At 35.6% G+C, this 20,000-nt stretch overlaps 1 protein-coding gene across 1 annotated transcript in view; it reads left to right on the forward strand.

The window, feature by feature from the left end:
• The window catches only part of LOC136836368 (uncharacterized), a 269,452-nt gene that overhangs the window by 201,439 nt on the left and 48,013 nt on the right, over positions 1–20,000 (forward strand). Inside the window, exon 3 of the mRNA XM_067100560.1 lies at positions 11,385–11,471. Within this exon, the coding sequence (XP_066956661.1) occupies positions 11,385–11,471 (87 nt within the window). The remainder of the gene's footprint in view (positions 1–11,384; positions 11,472–20,000) is intronic.

Below are 20,000 nucleotides of genomic sequence, written 5' to 3' on the forward strand. Positions count from 1 at the left end.
GTAATGTTGGAGATACTTAACGCTTTTATCAATGGATTTTATTGCTAATGCAATGGAGATTTCAACCTGTGGTTGAAGTATCTAGTAATCAGAATTACTTGCCTTCTGACATTGCTCTCTCTCTCTCTCTCTCTCTCTCTCTCTCTCTCTCTCTCTCTCTCTCTCTCTCTCTCTCATTACATGTATTACCAGCTTTACAAAACTACAAGAGTTCTGTGAAATTTTTCACTTTGTACACTCTCTCTCTCTCTCTCTCTCTCTCTCTCTCTCTCTCTCTCTCTCTCTCTCTCTCTCTCTCTCTCTCTCTGTCTCTCATTACATGTATTACCAACTTTACAAAACTACTGTATGAGAGTTCTTTGAAATTTTTCACTCTCTCTCTCTCTCTCTCTCTCTCTCTCTCTCTCTCTCTCTCTCTCTCTCTCTCTCTCTCATTACATGTATTACCAAATTTACAAAACTCCTTCATGAGAGTTCTTTGAAATGTTCCACTTTGTACTCTCTCTCTCTCTCTCTCTCTCTCTCTCTCATTACATGTATTACCAACTTTACAAAACTACGAGAGTTCTTTAAAATTTTCCACTTTGTACTCTCTCTCTCTCTCTCTCTCTCTCTCTCTCTCTCTCTCTCTCTCTCTCTCTCTCTCGGTGGGCCTGGAAACTCATTCCCTAATGAAAACCGTAACTTAACAATGAATTCCTATTGTGGAAAGTTTTTGTTGTATCCCGCCATAATGAGAGAGCGACACACACACACACACAAAAAGACACCCTATTATCATTTCGGTTATCGAAAGTTTTAATCGCCAGCCCTTTCAGTGTAGCAGACAATACATGAAATGTTTTCAACGTTGCCGACAATGTGTTAATGTGAAAAGTATACCTCTAATGCCACTTTGTTTTGTGCGGATGGGGGAACATTTTCTTTTTGAGTCTCGTTTTACTGGTTACATATTTTTATTTATATATATAATATATATATATATATATATATATATATATATATATAAATATATATATATATATATATATATGTATATATATATATATATATATATATATATTCTAATATCATCAAGTTCTGAACGGATTGAGAGGCGAAATAAACTAAAAGTATTGTCATAATCATCGTTGTCTAAAAAAAATAATCATTTGCCGAGTATTGATATCAGTTAGGGTTCTGTTCAGCTGTGCATTTTTCTTGTTTTAACAGAAATAATTGATTCCATACTGATGAGGACCCTTTTAGCGATTTAAACGAACGGGTTTTTATGGTATTGTCAATCGTTATTTTCACTAAGGTGAAAATAAGAACTGACTGTAAGATGTACTCAACAGAAAACGAGTCTCCTGCTGTTTGTAATATATAAGTGATGATGTGTACTCGGCCAACTAATCTGATTGCCATGGCATAGTTCTTTTGTCTAATTTTCCCCCGTATTATCTTAGTATCTTTATCTACTTTAAATGTATACGGATTATTGAGCTGAATTGTGTTATCTGAACTTTTTTGAAGATTTTTTTTTATTGTCAGAGTGTTTTACCGCCGTATATCTGGAATGACGATAAATTCATATTTTCATTATTCTATTTCTCAGTGTTCCGTAATCATATTTTGCATAATCGTATCATTCTTTTACTACTATTTCCGAAGTATTTCATTACATATTACCCATTATTTAGATGTATATTTTCCGTTCCTAATTGTTGCATTTGTTTTTTGCGTTGGAAATTGTGAATTCCGTCAAAAGAAAGTGAATTTTACACTAACCAGTATGTCAGCATATCATACACATCGCTTCAAAACGCAAGGAAAAAATACACAAGCGATAATAACTCTTGTAAAAACTCTTTTCAAAAGTTGGAAATGTAAAAAGTTTCCAGTTCAAAAGCGCCTGGATACCCCGGAATATGTTAATCTCGGTTTAAGCTCTCTTTTTCGTATACGGCATGTTTACTAATTCACGGTTTTCTTTTTTTTATTTATTTATTTTTTTTTTATTTCTTTTTTTTTTCCTTGAAGGCTGAAAGCTATCAGGTATTCCCTGTGTTGCGTATGAATCCACCAGTCTTTTGATCTTAGTATAGATGTTCCTTTTTTAATAACCGAATGTTTCAGCATTTTCCTCCCCCATCGAACGTCCCTAATGAAGAAATATTTTCGGCTTTATATCCGAATTACAGGGTTTTCGCCTTATGAATGAGATCTGTGGCCCCGTGAATATAAGGGTCATTATTCCCTAGAGCCTTGTAATCTTGTGGCGATCGTGGGTAATGTAGACTGGATATTCGTGTTTAAGGGAACGGATTTTGCCCGCGTTCTCTTCCTTTATTTTCCGATTTTCTGGCTCCCCTTCGTAAATGATGGGTATAGGAAAGCTGTTACGTTACTCGTCGATGCTGTGGGTCTTAAGTTACTCCGGGGTCATTGGCCCTTTCAGATAATAATGATTACTTATAACAGTTTTCTCTCCGTTGCTACAACTGGCGAGTAAGATTCATCAAGAGGACTTAAATTCCGGGGATAAGTAAGTCAAATATGGTGAGCATAATCCGTAGAATTATTTATATGTTTATATATAATGATAAATATACAGGTATGTCTATTCTGGTTACAAGTCAAAATCTTGAAGTGGCCGGGGGAAACGTTGGCCACTTCAAGATTTTGACTCGTAACCAGAGTCGACATATATAATTTTGTCCTTATATATGATTATATAAATAATTCTACGGACGATGCTCACCATATTTGACTTACTTATCCCTGGACTTTAACTCCTCCTGATGAATCACATTGGCGCGTCACCCGCCTGTTGTAGTAACAGAAAAAAAACTGTTATGAGGAAAATAGAGAAGACTCTATACAAGATCAGTGCAGCTGATGCAGCAATTTCTTTCAGGAGCACTGATCCAGACTAAAAGCTATGTAATAGTTTGACAGACTTCCACTGAACATGATATCATTACGCAGATACAGGAAATGACACACAGTCAGGAAGAAAAGAGTAAAATGCAATTACAGTAATAAGTAAATTCATTAATATGTAACAGGGAGGACATGTGTGCTTTAAGTAAATTAGTTAATATTTAACAGGGAGGACATGTGTGCTTTAATGTCCCTTCAGGCTGGGAATCTAGCTAATGCTTTCGAAAGCTGAAAGCAAAGGGGTTAAGTAAAAATGCCTGCGAAGCTAAACTTATAGTTTAACTTATTGTGCATCGGTCCTTCATCAAGGGAAATGGCAATAGCACTAAAAATTGCCTAACATTTTGTTAAAGCTGCAAACATTAATATTTAATGATGTTTAAAGGAAAATGTTAACGAATGTACACAAGAGTATCACCATCACAACCTAACCTAATTGAATCTAGCCTAACATAACCCCGCAGGGGGGAAGCGCCGTCAGTGCACCTCATGCGGTGCACTGTAGGCATTATTTAAAGGTTCTTTGCAGCGTCCCTTCGTCCCCAAGCTGCACCCCCTTTGTATTCCTTTTACTGTACCTCCTTTCATATTCTCTTTCTTCCGTCTTGCTTTCCACCCTCTCTTAACGCTGGATTCACAGTGCAACTGCGAGGTTTTCACACTTTTCAAACCTTTGTAATGTCAGTTTCCATTTCAGCGCTGCATGACCTCATAGGTCCCAGCGCCTGACCTTTGTCCTAAATCCTATATTCTATTCTATTTTAACCTAACATAAACACTCGTCATTTAGCACGTTCAAAAGTATTTTGCCCCTTATTGAAATACGTCGGGGAAAACATTGCTAGGAATAAAGAGATTAAAAGCAGTCTGTATTATAAGCTTTGTTGTTACTTTAACCTTTATCCATCGTTGTTGCTTTTGTTTCTCCTCTTATTATTATTTATTTCTTTTGCTTTTTGCCTGCTCCGCTCACACCAGACTTCTCAGGTCCGTTTCAAGTATGATTAAGGCTTCGATATTAACATGATTATTACTCGTGTAGCCATACCCTCAAACAATGTCTACGATATGAGGGCGGGCCGAGACGTCTCGGCCCAAAGGACGCTACGTACGTCCCGAACCTCGCACCTCCCAAACTTCTCTGGGGATAAGTGGGGAGAGACTGGCCCGGGCCGACGACGGCAAGTCTACTCTTAGAATATCGTTGTTACACACAGAAGTATTAAATATATAGGTACACATTGCGTTTTGTTATGTATATTGTTATTATTACCTTTATAATTATAGTTATTATAGAAAAATAAGCTGAAACTCTGAGTCCCTCAAGATATAAGAGAATCCTTTTATCCTTATTAGAATCCAGCCCTGAGAGGATTATAGACGACATAAACGTCCTTTAAACAAAGCTCCAAAGGCCACGATATTGAAGGCATGACGACTGAGTTAATAGATGGAGATAGATAAAGAGATGAAAAGGGACAAAAAAAAATCAAACGAAGTGAAAGAGAGCTCTCTGCAGATTGGATCTTCTCAATCAATCCTCCCTTACTTGCTTCCAGACAGTTATTTAATCCAATGGATTCCAGGTCGGTTTGGTCTCATCTGTTTCTCGAGAAATTTCGAGATTATTTAAGAAAGAGGTTTGTCCAGTGAGGGTTTTAATAAGTTAGATTCTCTCTCTCTCTCTCTCTCTCTCTCTCTCTCTCTCTCTCTCTCTCTCTCTCTCTCTCTCTCTCAGAGAGATTTAGGTGTCTTATAAATTCTCTTGGGACAGTGCGTTGCCCATGAAAGTGATTTGTTGTATTGGCTTTGTACTCAGACCACTTGCTTTTCTGTACATCTCTCTCATAACCCTTCCCCGCCTTCCACCCCATGTAAGTTAAGTTAAGTATACCTTAGTTTAACCGGACTACTGAGCTGATTAACAGCTCTCCTAAGTGGCCAGAGGATTAATTTATTTTACGTGGCCAAGAACCAATTGGTTACCTAGCAGCAGGACCTACAGCTTGTGCAGAATCTAGACCACATTATGACGAGAAGTAATTTCTATCACCGAAATAAATTCCTCTAATTCTTCATTGGCCGGTTGGGGAATCGAACGCTGGGTCAGCAGCGTGCTAGCTGAGAACTATGCCCACCCCTCCAATGAGGAACTGCCCTATGTAAGTAGCTAGTAATCTAGCTCCGTATTTCACTTCTGTTAGGAGTTCATTCCTTGGCCAACTCCCATCCTTTACCACCCCAGTTTTCACTCCCACAGTATTAGTAGAACTCCCCCCCTTAACCTCTTTTACTCCTCTCAGCTTGTTTCCCCCTCCGTCTCTCATTTCCCTCTCTTGCTAATAATCCCCTCCCTTGTGCTAGTTCATTTCTCTCTCTCTCTCTCTCTCTCTCTCTCTCTCTCTCTCTCTCTCTCTCTCTCTCTCTAACACCCCCATCCACCCACCTCCCCTACTCGCCTTAACCACCATTTCTTGTGCTCCTTCTCGTTATAAGTTCATTATCTTGTCAACCCCTCCAGTCTTTTCTTCTCCACCAGTTGCCAGTAACACACAATGTACCCCCCGCCTTCAACCTCTTGCGTTCCCATACTGTCTTTCTCTTGGTATTATTTTTTCTCTGATCTTTAGCGTTTGGAGGTTCTCTTCTTTTATTTTCCTCTTATGTTTTCTTCGTTTTATTTGTTGAAAGCTGTTGGGGTAGACGATATCATGTTTAGAAAGGAGAAAGGGAGAAAGAAAATAGTCTTGCACGCGCACACACACATATACTTCTTCTTCTTTTTCTTCTTCTTCTTCTTCTTCTTCTTCTTCTTCTTCTTCTTCTTCTTCTTCTTCTTCTTCTCTTTACGTGTTTTTTCCAATTTTTTGTGTGGGGTAAGCACGGTGCCTTCTTTTGAAGGACTTTGATTTGGCTTTGGGGTAGACCGTAGTCTCGATCGGCTGCCTTGCCTGACAACGCTTAGACCCCGGTAGCGCATGTACATCACACACATATATACTGTGTATATATATTATATATATACTGTATATAATCACTGGCCAATTTTACCAAGTACATACATGAATTTATATTAGTCGTAATGACTTTCTGGCACTTTCAGATACGCTCATCACTACAAGAGTACGAGTGTATGCAAACTAAATATAGATATTTGAAGGAATTGTCATCTACCGGAGGAGGGTTCGACCCCACACATGCGAGATTCTACGAAAAACGCTGTAAGTTGCTACAAAGATGTGCATGGGATCGAATCTTGCCAAGGTGAAAGATTCTTCATTTATTATCCGCTTAGATATAGGCTTGTAGTGATGAGTGCATAAAAGATAAGTGTATGTATTTCTGCTTTAAAAAACTAACTGGTAACACTATGATATATTGGTCAGACTGGGTATCTCTCTCTCTCTCTCTCTCTCTCTCTCTCTCTCTCTCTGTACATATATAATATATATATATATATATATATATATATATATATATATATATATATATTATATGTGTGTGTGTATAGATTTCGTTGAATTTTGATTGTTGATCAACTTATTATTTTGACAATATTTTCTGAATCTACGTTCAGAAGATATTGTCAGACTAACAAGAAGTTGATCAACAATCAGAAAGTCACAGAATTCAACAATATCTGCATTCAAGAAAAACTTTGCCCCAAAAGCATATACATACAGTATATATATATGTGTGTATGTGAGCATACTGTATATATATATATATATATATATATATATATATATATATATATATATATATATATATATATATATATACATACTGTATATTCGTGTGTGTATAAAACGTGTCTCCGCGCGAGTTTGCATCCGTATGATATACGATCACAGATTCTCATGATATATTGTGTTGGCATCGCACCAGCGTCGCCATGACAACCATCCTCGGTTAAAACCAAGCGTCTAAATAACACTGGAAGCTTGTAGAAGTCTCTGGCAGCACATTTTGCAATTAGTGACGCTGATGATTAGTTTGACACCCGGGGTGAATTTCTCAGCGAGAGCCTCTCATCTTTTTGTGTTGGGGTTTTTGGGTATCGAGAAAACAGCGAGGTTCCGTCATCGGTGGATAGATTAAACAGCGAGTTTCTCGTCATTCTTAACATATTCGAGACAGTGAGGTTTCTGCCATCGAAGAATTTTATTTTTATAAGTGACGAGGGTCTCTTCATTCGACGCTACTTTCAAGAAGTCTTGGAGTAGTTTGACTGCTGTTGTTTTGCAGCTTTGAAGCTGCTGCACAGGATGTTAGGAAATGCTGCAGCTTGTTCTATCGATAGCGAGATATCAAAGAGTGAGTATATTGAAGGATTTCTTCTTCATTAAAATGGTTCTTTAGGTACTTGATGGTAAGTACGTATATATATGTATATGTATGTATATATATATATAGTCTCGGTAATTGGGCGGCTACTTGGAAATCTTAGCTTAATGATAAATAATATTGCCAAGACCAGGAAGAACATTCTTTATTGTACAAGCTTTCGAGGTATAAAACCTCATCATCAGGCTGAAAAAACCGACAAGGATGAGAATCAATAAAATTACAATAAAATGAATTGTCATAATAAATCTTCAGCAAAAATACTAACGAAATATATAAAATGAACAAGTAAATACAAACTAAAAGGGTGAGACGTAAAATAACGAAAAATTAAAAACACAAACATAAAAATATGAAAATAAAACTAAAGTGAAATGTAAACAAACTACCACTCACAAAGTAAAATATTTAACGACCTAATTGAGTACCTACTATGAAATTACACGATTCATTTTATTGTAATTTTATTGATTCTCATCCTTGTCGGTTTTTTCAGCCTGATGATGAGGTTTTATACCTCAAAGCTTGTACAATAAAGAATGTTCTTCCTGGTCTTGGCAATATTATTTATCATTAAGCTATATATATATATATATATATATATATATATATATATATATATATATATATATATATATATATATATATAACGTGTGTCTGTATATATCTATGCATGTAAGTATGTATGTCTGTATATATGTATGTATGTATTTATGTATATATATATATATATATATATATATATATATATGTGTGTGTGTGTGTGTGTGTGTTTTGTGTTTGTATATATAGTTTACATATATAGTTATATATACATACATCAGAGACAGAAGGTATGTGCGGTATATATCTATAGTGCGCAGTAAATAACAACGCCTTAATCATTGTCTGTTTAACCCGTTTTGGTAAAACCGTCGTAAATTGACCTAACAGCTGTTGACTTGACATATTGGCCTCAATATGACAAGGGTCCCATATTTCTTGCAATCTTAATATCTCATTACGCGACAGACAAGACTCTTCCCACTGGATCAAAGAAGCAGGCAGTGAAACGAGGTCACAGCGTCCTTGCCCAACGAGGTCAGGTCGTTAGTCGCTGCAGAAACGAGGGAAGAAGCGCATATACAGTGCATATATATACATATATTTGTATATATATATATATATATATATATATATATATATACATATATATATATATATATATATATATATATATATATATATATATATATATATATATATATATATATATGTGTGTGTGTGTGTGTGTGTGTGTGTATATGTAATATATAATATATATATATATATGTAAATGTATATTGTATATATGTGTGTGTATATACTTATATATATATATATAGATATATATATATATATATATATATATATATATATATATATATATATATATATATATATATTTATATATATATATATATATACATATATATATTCCGGCTGCGATCCTGTTAATATTTTAAAAATCTGAGGGAAACGTGAGAGCGTATAATGGCATCCTTCATTCCTGCAATCGATGATTTTATTTATTTAATTTAACAAGCGGAGTTCGATAGCAGATGAACTTACATTCCACTTGTGAAAACCTCTTCTCAATAGCCCAGACCTTTATGTAATTTTCTCTCTCTCTCTCTCTCTCTCTCTCTCTCTCTCTCTCTCTCTCTCTCTCTCTCTCTCTCTCTCTCTCTTTCGTCACCTGTGACCAATCACCTACGTTCCGTATATACGTGAAAATGTTTTATTGGTTATTTCTCTTTTGAACTCCATGATCGATATCAGATTCATCTATCTAGCCTTAGATGATTCCGACTAAAAACATTTCTCTAGATATTGGAGAGAGAGAGAGAGAGATTGGTTGATCTCATGTCGGTCTTTTTTTTTTCCTGAAGAGAGCTGGTGGATATTTGTTATTGATAAAAATATTGATTATAATCTAACGATCATGACTGTCTGATAATAAAAAAAACTTGATAATGATGATAACAACAAAATATATGGCTATTCCTACCGTCAGTCTGTTCTCTCTGGTCGTCAAGTTGTTTGTCACGCTTAACTTGTCATCGCAACTACTTCTGTAGGGTATAAATGATTTCATATCTGTCTTTCCATCGCTGTACATATACCTTTTTCGTATTCAAATCAGCTGTTTATCTAGTTTCTTGAAATGGCGACGAGGCTGCTCTCTCGGAATTCTTGTATGCAATCTTGCTGCAAACTTAATGAAAATCAGTCTCTCTCTCTCTCTCTCTCTCTCTCTCTCTCTCTCTCTCTCTCTCTCTCTCTCTCTCTCTCTCTCATGAAAAATCTGTTCTCGTCTATTCTTTGGGTTAAGATCTAAATCTATTCTTGAAAGTGAATCTCCTCTTTGTATCTCTCTCTAATGAAAAATCTCCCTCCACCTGTTCTTTGGATAAAATCTCTTCGTCTCTTCTGGAAAGAATCTCTCTCTCTCTCTCTCTCTCTCTCTCTCTCTCTCTCTCTCTCTCTCTCTCTCTCTCTCGTGAATATTCTATCTCTTAGAAATTCTGTTTTTTCCCAACAAGTGTACAATAGCTTGTATGCCTTTTTTTGTGAGATTTTTTACAAAATGCATGCCCTTCAATTTTAATGGAGTGGTATAAATTGTCACTCATGCCCTCCAGGAGAAGAAATGAATAGCCTTCCTCCCAATCTGCAATCTTACTTGAAGATAATGAAAGTCAGGACATATATATATATATATATATATATATATATATATATATATATATATATATATATATATATATATATATTATATATATATATATTATATATATATATATTTATATATATATATATATATATATATATATATATATATATATATATATATATATATTATATATATATATATAATATATATATATATATATATATATATATATATATATATATATATATTATATATATATATATATATATATATATATATATATATATATATATATATATATATATATATATATATATATATAAGTGTGTGTGTGTATGGTAGGGGTGATTGTCCATTCAAACACATTTTATTAGAACTGAATAGACTTATTCCTGACGTCTGTAGCATTGATTTATGAAACCGAAATACGCTTATATGCTTTAGGCGTCATTGTGGGCTTCGGCCTCCTCGCTCTGTGGGCGTGAATCCCAAAGGGAAATATAACATTTTCTTCATATAGTACCTACTTTGATCCTGATTCGGTGAGGAAATTGAGAAACTAAATAGATCTCTTTGGCTCAACAATAATAATACAAGAGTAAGGTAAACAAAAAACGAAATATTCAGTAATACGATGAAAAGTGCATGATTATGTCAAAGCGCAACAATGAACCTTGACCTTTGGGTCTGACTTTTCTCCGTTCATGAGCTGGAGGAAATAGAATTTATTAACCGCCATATCACGTCTGCCCTAAAATTTACGGACAATAGTTCTCACGAGACATACTATGCTATAAATTTGCCTAAGATATGTATTGTGGCTCTTACTCATTTTTATGTTGTTTTGTATGCTTACTTATGTATTGTTAATGCCTTTTGATCGCGAATATTAATGTACACATTGCATTCATATTCCATAACTGATGTCAGTGGACAATTTGCTGTTATTCCTTCAGAAGGGATTCGTCATTCGGCTTGAACAAATCTGTCTAGCTTGTATATATGCCATTTTCAGCCTTTGTCATGTAATCAACTGTATTCAGTCTTTGTATTGTTAACTCCAGATGAACGTAGCTGTTTCAAGAAAATTGTGTTGCTACCCATGTGTGAACTTTATGTCATTGATATTACCGTAGTCTTGGGTGACTAGACTGACTAGTATTCTTGAACTGTCTGTTGGCTCATTAAGTATTTTAATGAGATCGCTAAGTCAGTTTTTTAACATTCCTTACCTTTGTTTGATTGCATGGGATCTAACTTTGATTTCTGCTTTATCATTGGTATCCATATGAAAAATTATAATTACACAAAAATCTCAATCGTCCGTATCATTCATACCCAGGTCAGTGAATTTATGAAGCAGAAAGCATCGTCAGCCGTTCTATGTACCCAAAATAACTTTTTTTAATCCCATCAGCTGTGGCGTCTGATATCTCTGCTCGTCCTTCACGTAGTGCATTGGTACTGACTGAAGAAACGGGTCCCATATTTCCCTTGCCCAGAGGTGAGTCACTGTTTTGCTTCGTTCATCATTCCTGTTGTATCATTCTTTCATTGCTACGTATTTCTGACCTGACAGAAGCATTAGCCCTTCTCAGCTTTTTTTCCCCCTCTCGGAAGGACATCCTCTTATCCTCTTATCATCGTACACCCTTGGGAAAAAAAAAAAGTAAAAAAAGTTCGCCTCTTACGGGAAGCAAGATTATGTTATTGCTCATGTACTTTGATTTGATTATCATCATCAAGCATTGCGATTATTGAAAGGCGAAACTTTAGCAGAAGTATGCAAGAAATATAGAGTTCTAGAGAGGAAGCATAAAATGTGAAAAAAACATAATGAAATCAGTAATATAAAAAAGAATTGATCAAAGTTAAATAAAATTTGTAAGAAAACAGGACCAGGAATAAACCTAGAAATGAAATAAGTCGGGTTAGAAGTACATCCACCCCCGTAGGGGGATAATGCCGTCAGTGCGCCTCACGGTGTGCACTGTAGACATTACTAAAGGTTTTTTGCAGCGTCCCTTCGGCCCCTAGCTGCAGCCCCATTTAGTCCTTTTACTCTACCTCCATTCATATTATCTTTCTTCCATTTTGCTATCGCCCCCTCTCCTAACAATTATTTCATAGTGCAACTGCGAGGTTTTCCTCCTGTTACACCTTTCAGACCTTTATTCTCAGTTTCCCTTTCAGCGCTGAATGGCCTCATATGTCCCAGTGCTTGGCCTTTGCCCTAAACTCTATAATCCAATCCAACTGCAGCCACCCCGGAGCCTTGTAGTGATTTTCACTTTTGCTCCTCCAGTGTCTGACCAATCAGCATGACCCCAATAGACTTTGGACCAAAGGTAGCGTATATAATATTTATTCTTTGGCCCCCCTGTCTTCATACTGACAGGCACCAGCCGTCTGCTTCTGTCAGCTGCGAAAGAGCGACATGCACCGTCCGAGGCATATTGCATAGGAACATCGACTCCGCTTCTCTCTCTCTCTCTCTCTCTCTCTCTCTCTCTCTCTCTCTCTCTCTCTCTCTCTCTCTCTCTCTCTCTCTCTCTCTCTCTCTCTCTCTCTCTCTCTCTCCAGAACTATTGTCGTTGGGCTGAAAGGTGGGGGAGTAGGTGAAGAGGCACGATTGTTTTATAACGTTGTAGTTTTACAGTAGCGCAAGGAGTTGCTCTCTCTCTCTCTCTCTCTCTCTCTCTCTCTCTCTCTCTCTCTCTCTCTCTCATTCCGGATACAGTTACGCACACACAGGACAGCTTGCATCCCCAATAGAAGCTCTCCTGAATTCTTAGTTCCGCCTTCTCTCTCTCTCTCTCTCTCTCTCTCTCTCTCTCTCTCTCTCTCTCTCTCTCTCTCTCATACACATCAGCATTACTCTCCTCCCTTCCCAGATGCCAGAGATACGCAGATGTGATTGCACGATGATAAAAGTTAAAACATTTTTCCAGCTTTCTATAAATGGGTGTCTCTTGTTGAAGTTTGTTCCCCATCAGATTCTTTTACATTTATCCATTTAAAAGCGAAAGGGGAAAAATCGCGGAGGATTCAATTTTTCTTTTGGGTTTTTTCGTTATTTACAATTCGATTCTGAAATATTCTTTTGAACGAAAAAAAAAAAAAAGAGTCCGCTGTTCGTTTTATTTCGGTTTTTCTTCGCGAAGCGTTTTACTAAATAGACATTCGAGGTTTGCTGTTCTTTTCAACGTTGATGGTGTGCTGGAATTCGATTCAGGAATTTTTTTTATGAATTTGTATTAGATTGGAAATTTTAGTGCAGTTGTATTAGGATTAAAACTTTAGTGCATTGTATTAGGATTAAAATTTTAGTGCATTGTATTAGGATTAAAATTTTAGTGTATTGTATTAGGATTAAAATTTCAGTACAATTGTATTAGGATTAAAATTTTAGTTTAATTCTAATAGGATTAAAATTTTAGTGCAGTTGTGTTAGGATTAAAATTTCAGTGCAATTCTATTAGGATTAAGAAATTAGTGCAATTGTATTAGGATTAAAAAATTAGTGCAGTTGTATTAGGATTAAAATTTTAGTGCAGTTATATTAGGATTAAAAAATTAGTGCAGTGGTATTAGGATTAAAAAATTAGTGCAGTTGTATTAGGATTAAAATTTTAGCGCAGTTGTATTTTATGATTAAAATTTTAGTGCAGTTTATTAGGATTAAAATTTTAGTGCATTGTATTAAGATTAAAATTTTAGTGTATTGTATTAAGATTAAAACTTCAGTACAATTGTATTAGGATTAAAATTTTATTACCCTGGTATTAGGATTAAAATTTTAGTGCAATTCTATTAGGATTAAAATTTCAGTGCAATTCTATTAGGATTAAGAAATTAGTGCAGTTGTATTAGGATTACAAAATTAGTGCAGTTGTATTAGGATTAAAATTTTAGTGCAGTTGTATTAGGATTAAAATTTTAGTGCAGTTGTATTAGGATTAAAAAATTAGTGCAGTTGTATTAGGATTAAAATTTTAGTGCAATTTTATTAGGATTAAAATTTTAGTGCAGTTGTATTGTATTATTAAAATTTTAGTGCAGTTTATTAGGACTAAAATTTTAGTGCAGTTGTATTTTACGATTAAAATTTTAGTGCAGTTTATTAGGACTAAAATTTTAGTGCATTGTATTAGGATTAAAATTTTAGTGCAATTGTATTAGGATTAAAATTTTAGTGCAACTATATTAGGATTAAAATTTTAGTGCATTTATATTAGGATTAAAATTTTAGTGCAATTGTACTAAGAGTAAAATTTTAGTGCAGTTGTCTTAGGAATAAAATTTTAGTGCAATTGAATTAGGATTAAAATTTCAGTGCAGTTATATTAGGATTAAAATTTTAACGCAGTTGTATTAGGATTAAAATTTTAGTGCGTTGTATTAGGATTAAAATTTTAGTGCAACTTTATTAGAATTAAAATTTTAGTGCAATTGTATTAGGATTAAAATTTTAGTGCAATTGTATTAGGATTAAAATTTTAGTGCAATTGTACTAAGATTAAAATTTTAGTGCAATTGTATTAAGATTAAAATTTTAGTGCAGTTGTATTAGGGTTAAAATTTTAGTTCTGTTGTATTAGGATTAAAATTTTAGTGCAATTGTATTAGGATTAAAATTGTAGTGCTGTTGTATTAGGATTAAATTTTGTATTAGGATTAAAATTGTAGTGCAGTTGTATTAGGATTAAAATTTTAGTGCAATTGTATTAGGATTAAAATTTTAGTGCAATTGTATTAGGATTAAAATTTTAGTGCAATTGCATTAGGATTAAAATTTTAGTGCAGTTGTATTAGGATTAAAATTTTAGTACAATTGTACTAAGATTAAAATTTTAGTGCAGTTGTATTAGGATTAAAATTTTAGTGCAGTTGTATTAAGATTAAAATTTTAGTGCAGTTGTACTAAGATTAAAATTTTAGTGCAATTGTATTAAGATTAAAATTTTAGTGCAACTGTTTTAGGATTAAAATTTTAGTGCAACTGTATTAGGATTGAAATTTTAGTGCAATTGTATTAGGATTAAAATTTTAGTGCAATTGTACTAAGATTAAAATTTTAGTGCAATTGTATTAAGATTAAAATTTTAGTGCAGTTGTATTAGGATTAAAATTTTAGTGCAATTGTATTAGGATTAAAATTTTAGTGCAGTTGTATTAGGATTAAAATTTTAGTGCAATTGTATTAGGATTAAAATTTTAGTGCAGTAGTATTAGGATTAAAATTATAGTGCAATTGTACTAAGATTAAAATTTTAGTGCAGTTGTATCAGGATTAAAATTTTAGTGCAGTTGTATTAGGATTAAGATTTAGTGCAGTGTATTACACTGAAAAATTGTTTATTTCTTGTCAGATTAAAGATTTAAGCACTTTCGTTGTACATTAAAAATGTTGGTGAATTATCATTAGATTTAAATTTTTTTACGAAATTATTCTGGTACACTGATATTAGATTAATTTCTTCCTCAGGCGTAGTTTTAACTTTTTCTTACTTTTGCCGTTAGCAAATCATGTGTCAGGCTCTGATTTGTGTCTATCGTACCAGGTTGTGACATTTTTCCTCGCAGTACCGATGTATATAATATATTTTTCTCATTATGAGTTATTTAATTTATACAAATATATAATGTTATATATATATATATATATATATATATATATATATATATATATAATATATGTATATATATATATATATATATATATATATATATATATATATATATATATATATATATATATATATATATGTATATATATATATATATATATATAAAACATGTATATATATAATATATATATATATATTTATTTATTTATTTATATTATGTATATGTGTGTGTGTCAGCATAATATATATTTTAACCAACCAGATAACTTTCACAATGAGAAAAACATTATATATACTGACATACACACATTCATATATACTTACAGAGTATTACTGTTCTGAGGTTCAGACATTTTCTGTTAAACACATACATACATACAGAGTATACCCGTTCTGAGGTTCAGACATTCTCTCTCTATTTAATCCCTATCTTGGTATGAAATGCTGACAAGATTTTATCTCAACTAAAAGTCAAATGTCCCTACACGAAGTTCCCCCTGCTTCATCGCGATAGGGTCTTTTTTTTCTTTTCTTTTTTATTCTTCTTCTTCTTCGATCCGTAAACCCTGGATCATATACCCGAATGATTCCATGTTCAATTGAATATAGATGGGGGTTTTGAAAAGCCCTTGACGTTTCTCTGATTGAGAGATGTAGTTGATTATTTAGCTGGACGGGACGGAGTGCGGAGGGCAAGGCTCTCTCTCTCTCTCTCTCTCTGTGCTCTTTCAGTCTCAGTAAGGTCTGGTCGCCTGTTAATGAAACATTCTCTCTCTCTCTCTCTCTCTCTCTCTCTCTCTCTCTCTCTCTCTCTCTCTCTCTCTATGCTTTTTCAGTCTCTGTAAGGTTTGGTTGCCTCTTTATGTAACATCTTCTCTCTCTCTCTCTCTCTCTCTCTCTCTCTCTCTCTCTCTCTCTCTCTCTCTGTATATATATACATATATTATATATATATATATATATATATATATATATATATATATATATATATATATATATATATACATATATATATATAAATGTATGTATACTATACATATATTTGTGTAAATATATTAAAATACCTGACTTTTACTCATCTCTTTTAGGTGGAGAAATGCTTTCCCATTCTCTTGATTTTGAATAGTCTCTTTCTTTCCTAAATGAAACCCCCCCCCTTCTCTCTCTCTCTCTCTCTCTCTCTCTCTCTCTTCTTCTTCTTCTTCTTCTTCTTCTTCTTCTTCTTCTTCTTCTTCTTCTTCTTCTTCTTTATGCAAATACTCATAACTCTGTCAAGATTAAAGTTAAACGAAGGATGTGGGTGTCTTTCCTGTTCAAATTTGGGTTGATCACCCTTGTTCACTAAAGTTCCATGTGCCATTCTTCAATTTTTTCATGTTTTGTGCAGTTTTGGATTTAAATGTGTATTTGATGTTTTAAAAAATATTTATTCGTTGTTTTCTATTAAAATCTGTTCACCTATGAGCATCTATTCAGCGGAAGGTTGCTTTGAAAGGCAGTGAACTTTTGCCATGGTCCTTGGTAATGTTTATTCTTTCTGAGTAATAATAATAATAATAATAATAATAATAATAATAATAATAATAATAATAATAATAATAATAATTATCATAATAGCTGAAGAAAGCCACAGTTGTGTAGGTGTAAATATATATTAAAGATATATAGACAAAACGAGAGCTTTCGAGAACCTTCTCGATTCTCCTCCTCAGTCCCATTTGAGGAGGAGAATCGAGAAGGTTCTCGAAAGCTCTCGTTTTGTATATATATTTTTAACGTATATTGGCACCTACACCATTGTGGATTTCTTCAGTAATAATAATAAATGTTCCCGTAGACGAATCGTGTCCACGGGGACACCTCTACGCCGCACATGAATATCCCGGAGGGGTCCCTAAGGGCCCTCCTTGGGATATGCACGAAGAAGGTCCCTTTCTCACCCACAAGGGCCATATGTATAGACAAAAAGATGGTGTGGCAATGGGATTGCCTTTAGGCGTGCTCGTCTCCAACTTTTATATGGGAGCAGTATAAGAGCGGGTTTTTTCCCCGTATAGGAAGGCCGCACGTTTATGAGGACTGACGACGAGAACGAAGTAGAGTCACTCCGCCGCACTTTCCAAGAATAGAGCTCGCTAAATTATACAGTGGAATTCAGCAGGAGCGGACAGCTTCCCTTTCTGGGCGTTCTCGTCTGCAAGACCGACGGCGGCCTGAGAACCTCCGTGTCCGTGAAGCAGACCAACCTTGGCCTCCGCCTTAATGGAGGCAGCGAGTGTTCTGCAAGGTATAAAAATACCTCCATCAAGACCTTCGTAAGGAGGGCCTTGACACACTGTTCGTCCTGGCAGGACACCCACCAAGAACTCGACCGCGTTTCCCAAATGCTCGTGAACACGTACAGCACTGGATCGGTGGTATGACGAACTTGAACAACCGCAGCCCCACCCACGAGAAAGAATTTAACTACTTTAAAGCAAGAATGCACCCCAAATACCAGGAGGACGTACACGCCATTAAGAAAATTATTGCAGAGAATGCATCCACCACTGACGTCAGCGCCCAACTGGACCTCGTCATTTACTACCAAAATAGGCGCACAAGAGACCTGATAATGAAGAATAACCCGGCCCCGCCGATAAGAGATCCCCCTTAAACAGACGAACGTGGTATACCATTTCAGATGCCCAGTCGAGAAACATGCCAAGCGCCATCCTGGGCCAAAGTATTTTTAATTTAATTTAATATATTTCAAAAATGGCACTTGGCATGTTTCTCGACTGAAAAGCTCATATATAAGTATGACCACCATGAAACTGGCTAAGAGGATTTCCTGTCATGCGCAAGAAGGGTCTATAAAACTCCATATGAGTGATTCCCATCATACGAACATCGCAAGAAATACGATTATCGAAAACACCGAGATAATTGGAAAGGTCCCGGTTTCGAGACGCCTAAGATTGCTAGAGGCGTTCTTAATACAGCAAGTGGGGCCCTCAATAAATTCAACCCAGGAAGTTCTCTTCCTCTCCACCAGCATTAGACGACCTACTGTGCAAAACCCTGCAACAGACACCATAGCAAGCGAAACTCATGGCCCTGCAATGCAAGATCCAGCGAGCCACCCGGCGACCAATGAAAATATTCTCCGGATAATACCCTGCGTGACGTCACGCAGCAGCCCCGCCGATCGACGAGACTGTAGCAGTGCGACCATCAGGCTTGAGACTTTGGCTTGAGAAAATTCTCGCCGTCCAATCACCGGCGCACATTTCGCCTCAGCCAATCAGCTGTCAGCATGCAGTTGACCCTCTGCTGACCATCCCGTATATAAAGAGTAGGGCTCAGCAGACCATACTCTGGTATCTTCAACCCTCCCCCGCAAAAAAAAAAAAAAAGTAAGGGAAAGGAGGCGATCTGGAAATACCAGTGTCATTATACGCTGGTATCTTCAACCCTCCCCCGACAAAACTGTAGTTACTAAGTCCCTGGTTAGCACTAGAATTAGTGGTTGGAGTTGGAGTTGCAAGTGGAGTTGGAAATAGAATTAAGTTTCACCTTGCTGCCACCTGGAACACTTAATTTCAAGAAAATTGCAAAAAGAGCACTCCTTTTCTATAGCACTCGTCCCAGGTGGCTCCTATCTTGCACCAATAGTAGTTAGACTCTCACAGCACCCTCTCTGAAGACTGACACTGTGCAGTTGCCAATCCATCGGGAAGAGAGCCCGAAAGTAAACTAACATACTAACCCAAGCACATTACTAACTTCTGTATAGCACCGTGGTCTGAGTCCCCCCTCCCTCCCCCCCTGCAGGGAGGGAGAGAGGGAGGACGATCCAATATTGGAACCTTAAACTAGTAAAAACCTTCTCAAGCCTCCTAACAGTTTCAATTGTTTCACGTCACTCAACAGGTCTTAGGTCGAACTGACGTCAACATTAAAATAAAAAAGTAAAAACATCACATTACACACACAACGACAAATGGGTCTGTCCCATTCTTTTATCCTTCCCCTTATACCTTCATTTCACCCCCATTCTACCCCCTTCCAAACCTTATCTTCCTTCCGACCCTTAGGGGCTTAAACCGATTTGAAATCGAACCCTCACTCTATCCTATCCCCCCCCCCCTGCTGCTGCTGCTGGGCTGCTCCAGGAGCCCGTGCCCGTGCCAGTACAAGGGTGGCTTAATCTGAAACAAACATAAACATCAGTCTACTCCTGTCCTTTGCCGTGAATATGCTCAGCAGAGACGAGAGAAACGTTGGCCTAAAAATCTTCCATAAACACCTGAAGCGGATAAATAACTCTACGGACTATGAATCCCAGATTTCACTTACCAGACGCAACTTCCATATGTCCGAAATAAATTATATCCTAATTTAGGACTACTTCCCTCTCC

This window comes from Macrobrachium rosenbergii, chromosome 56, assembly GCF_040412425.1.
Source record: "Macrobrachium rosenbergii isolate ZJJX-2024 chromosome 56, ASM4041242v1, whole genome shotgun sequence".
In the NCBI taxonomy this organism is placed as follows: Eukaryota; Metazoa; Arthropoda; class Malacostraca; order Decapoda; family Palaemonidae; genus Macrobrachium; species Macrobrachium rosenbergii.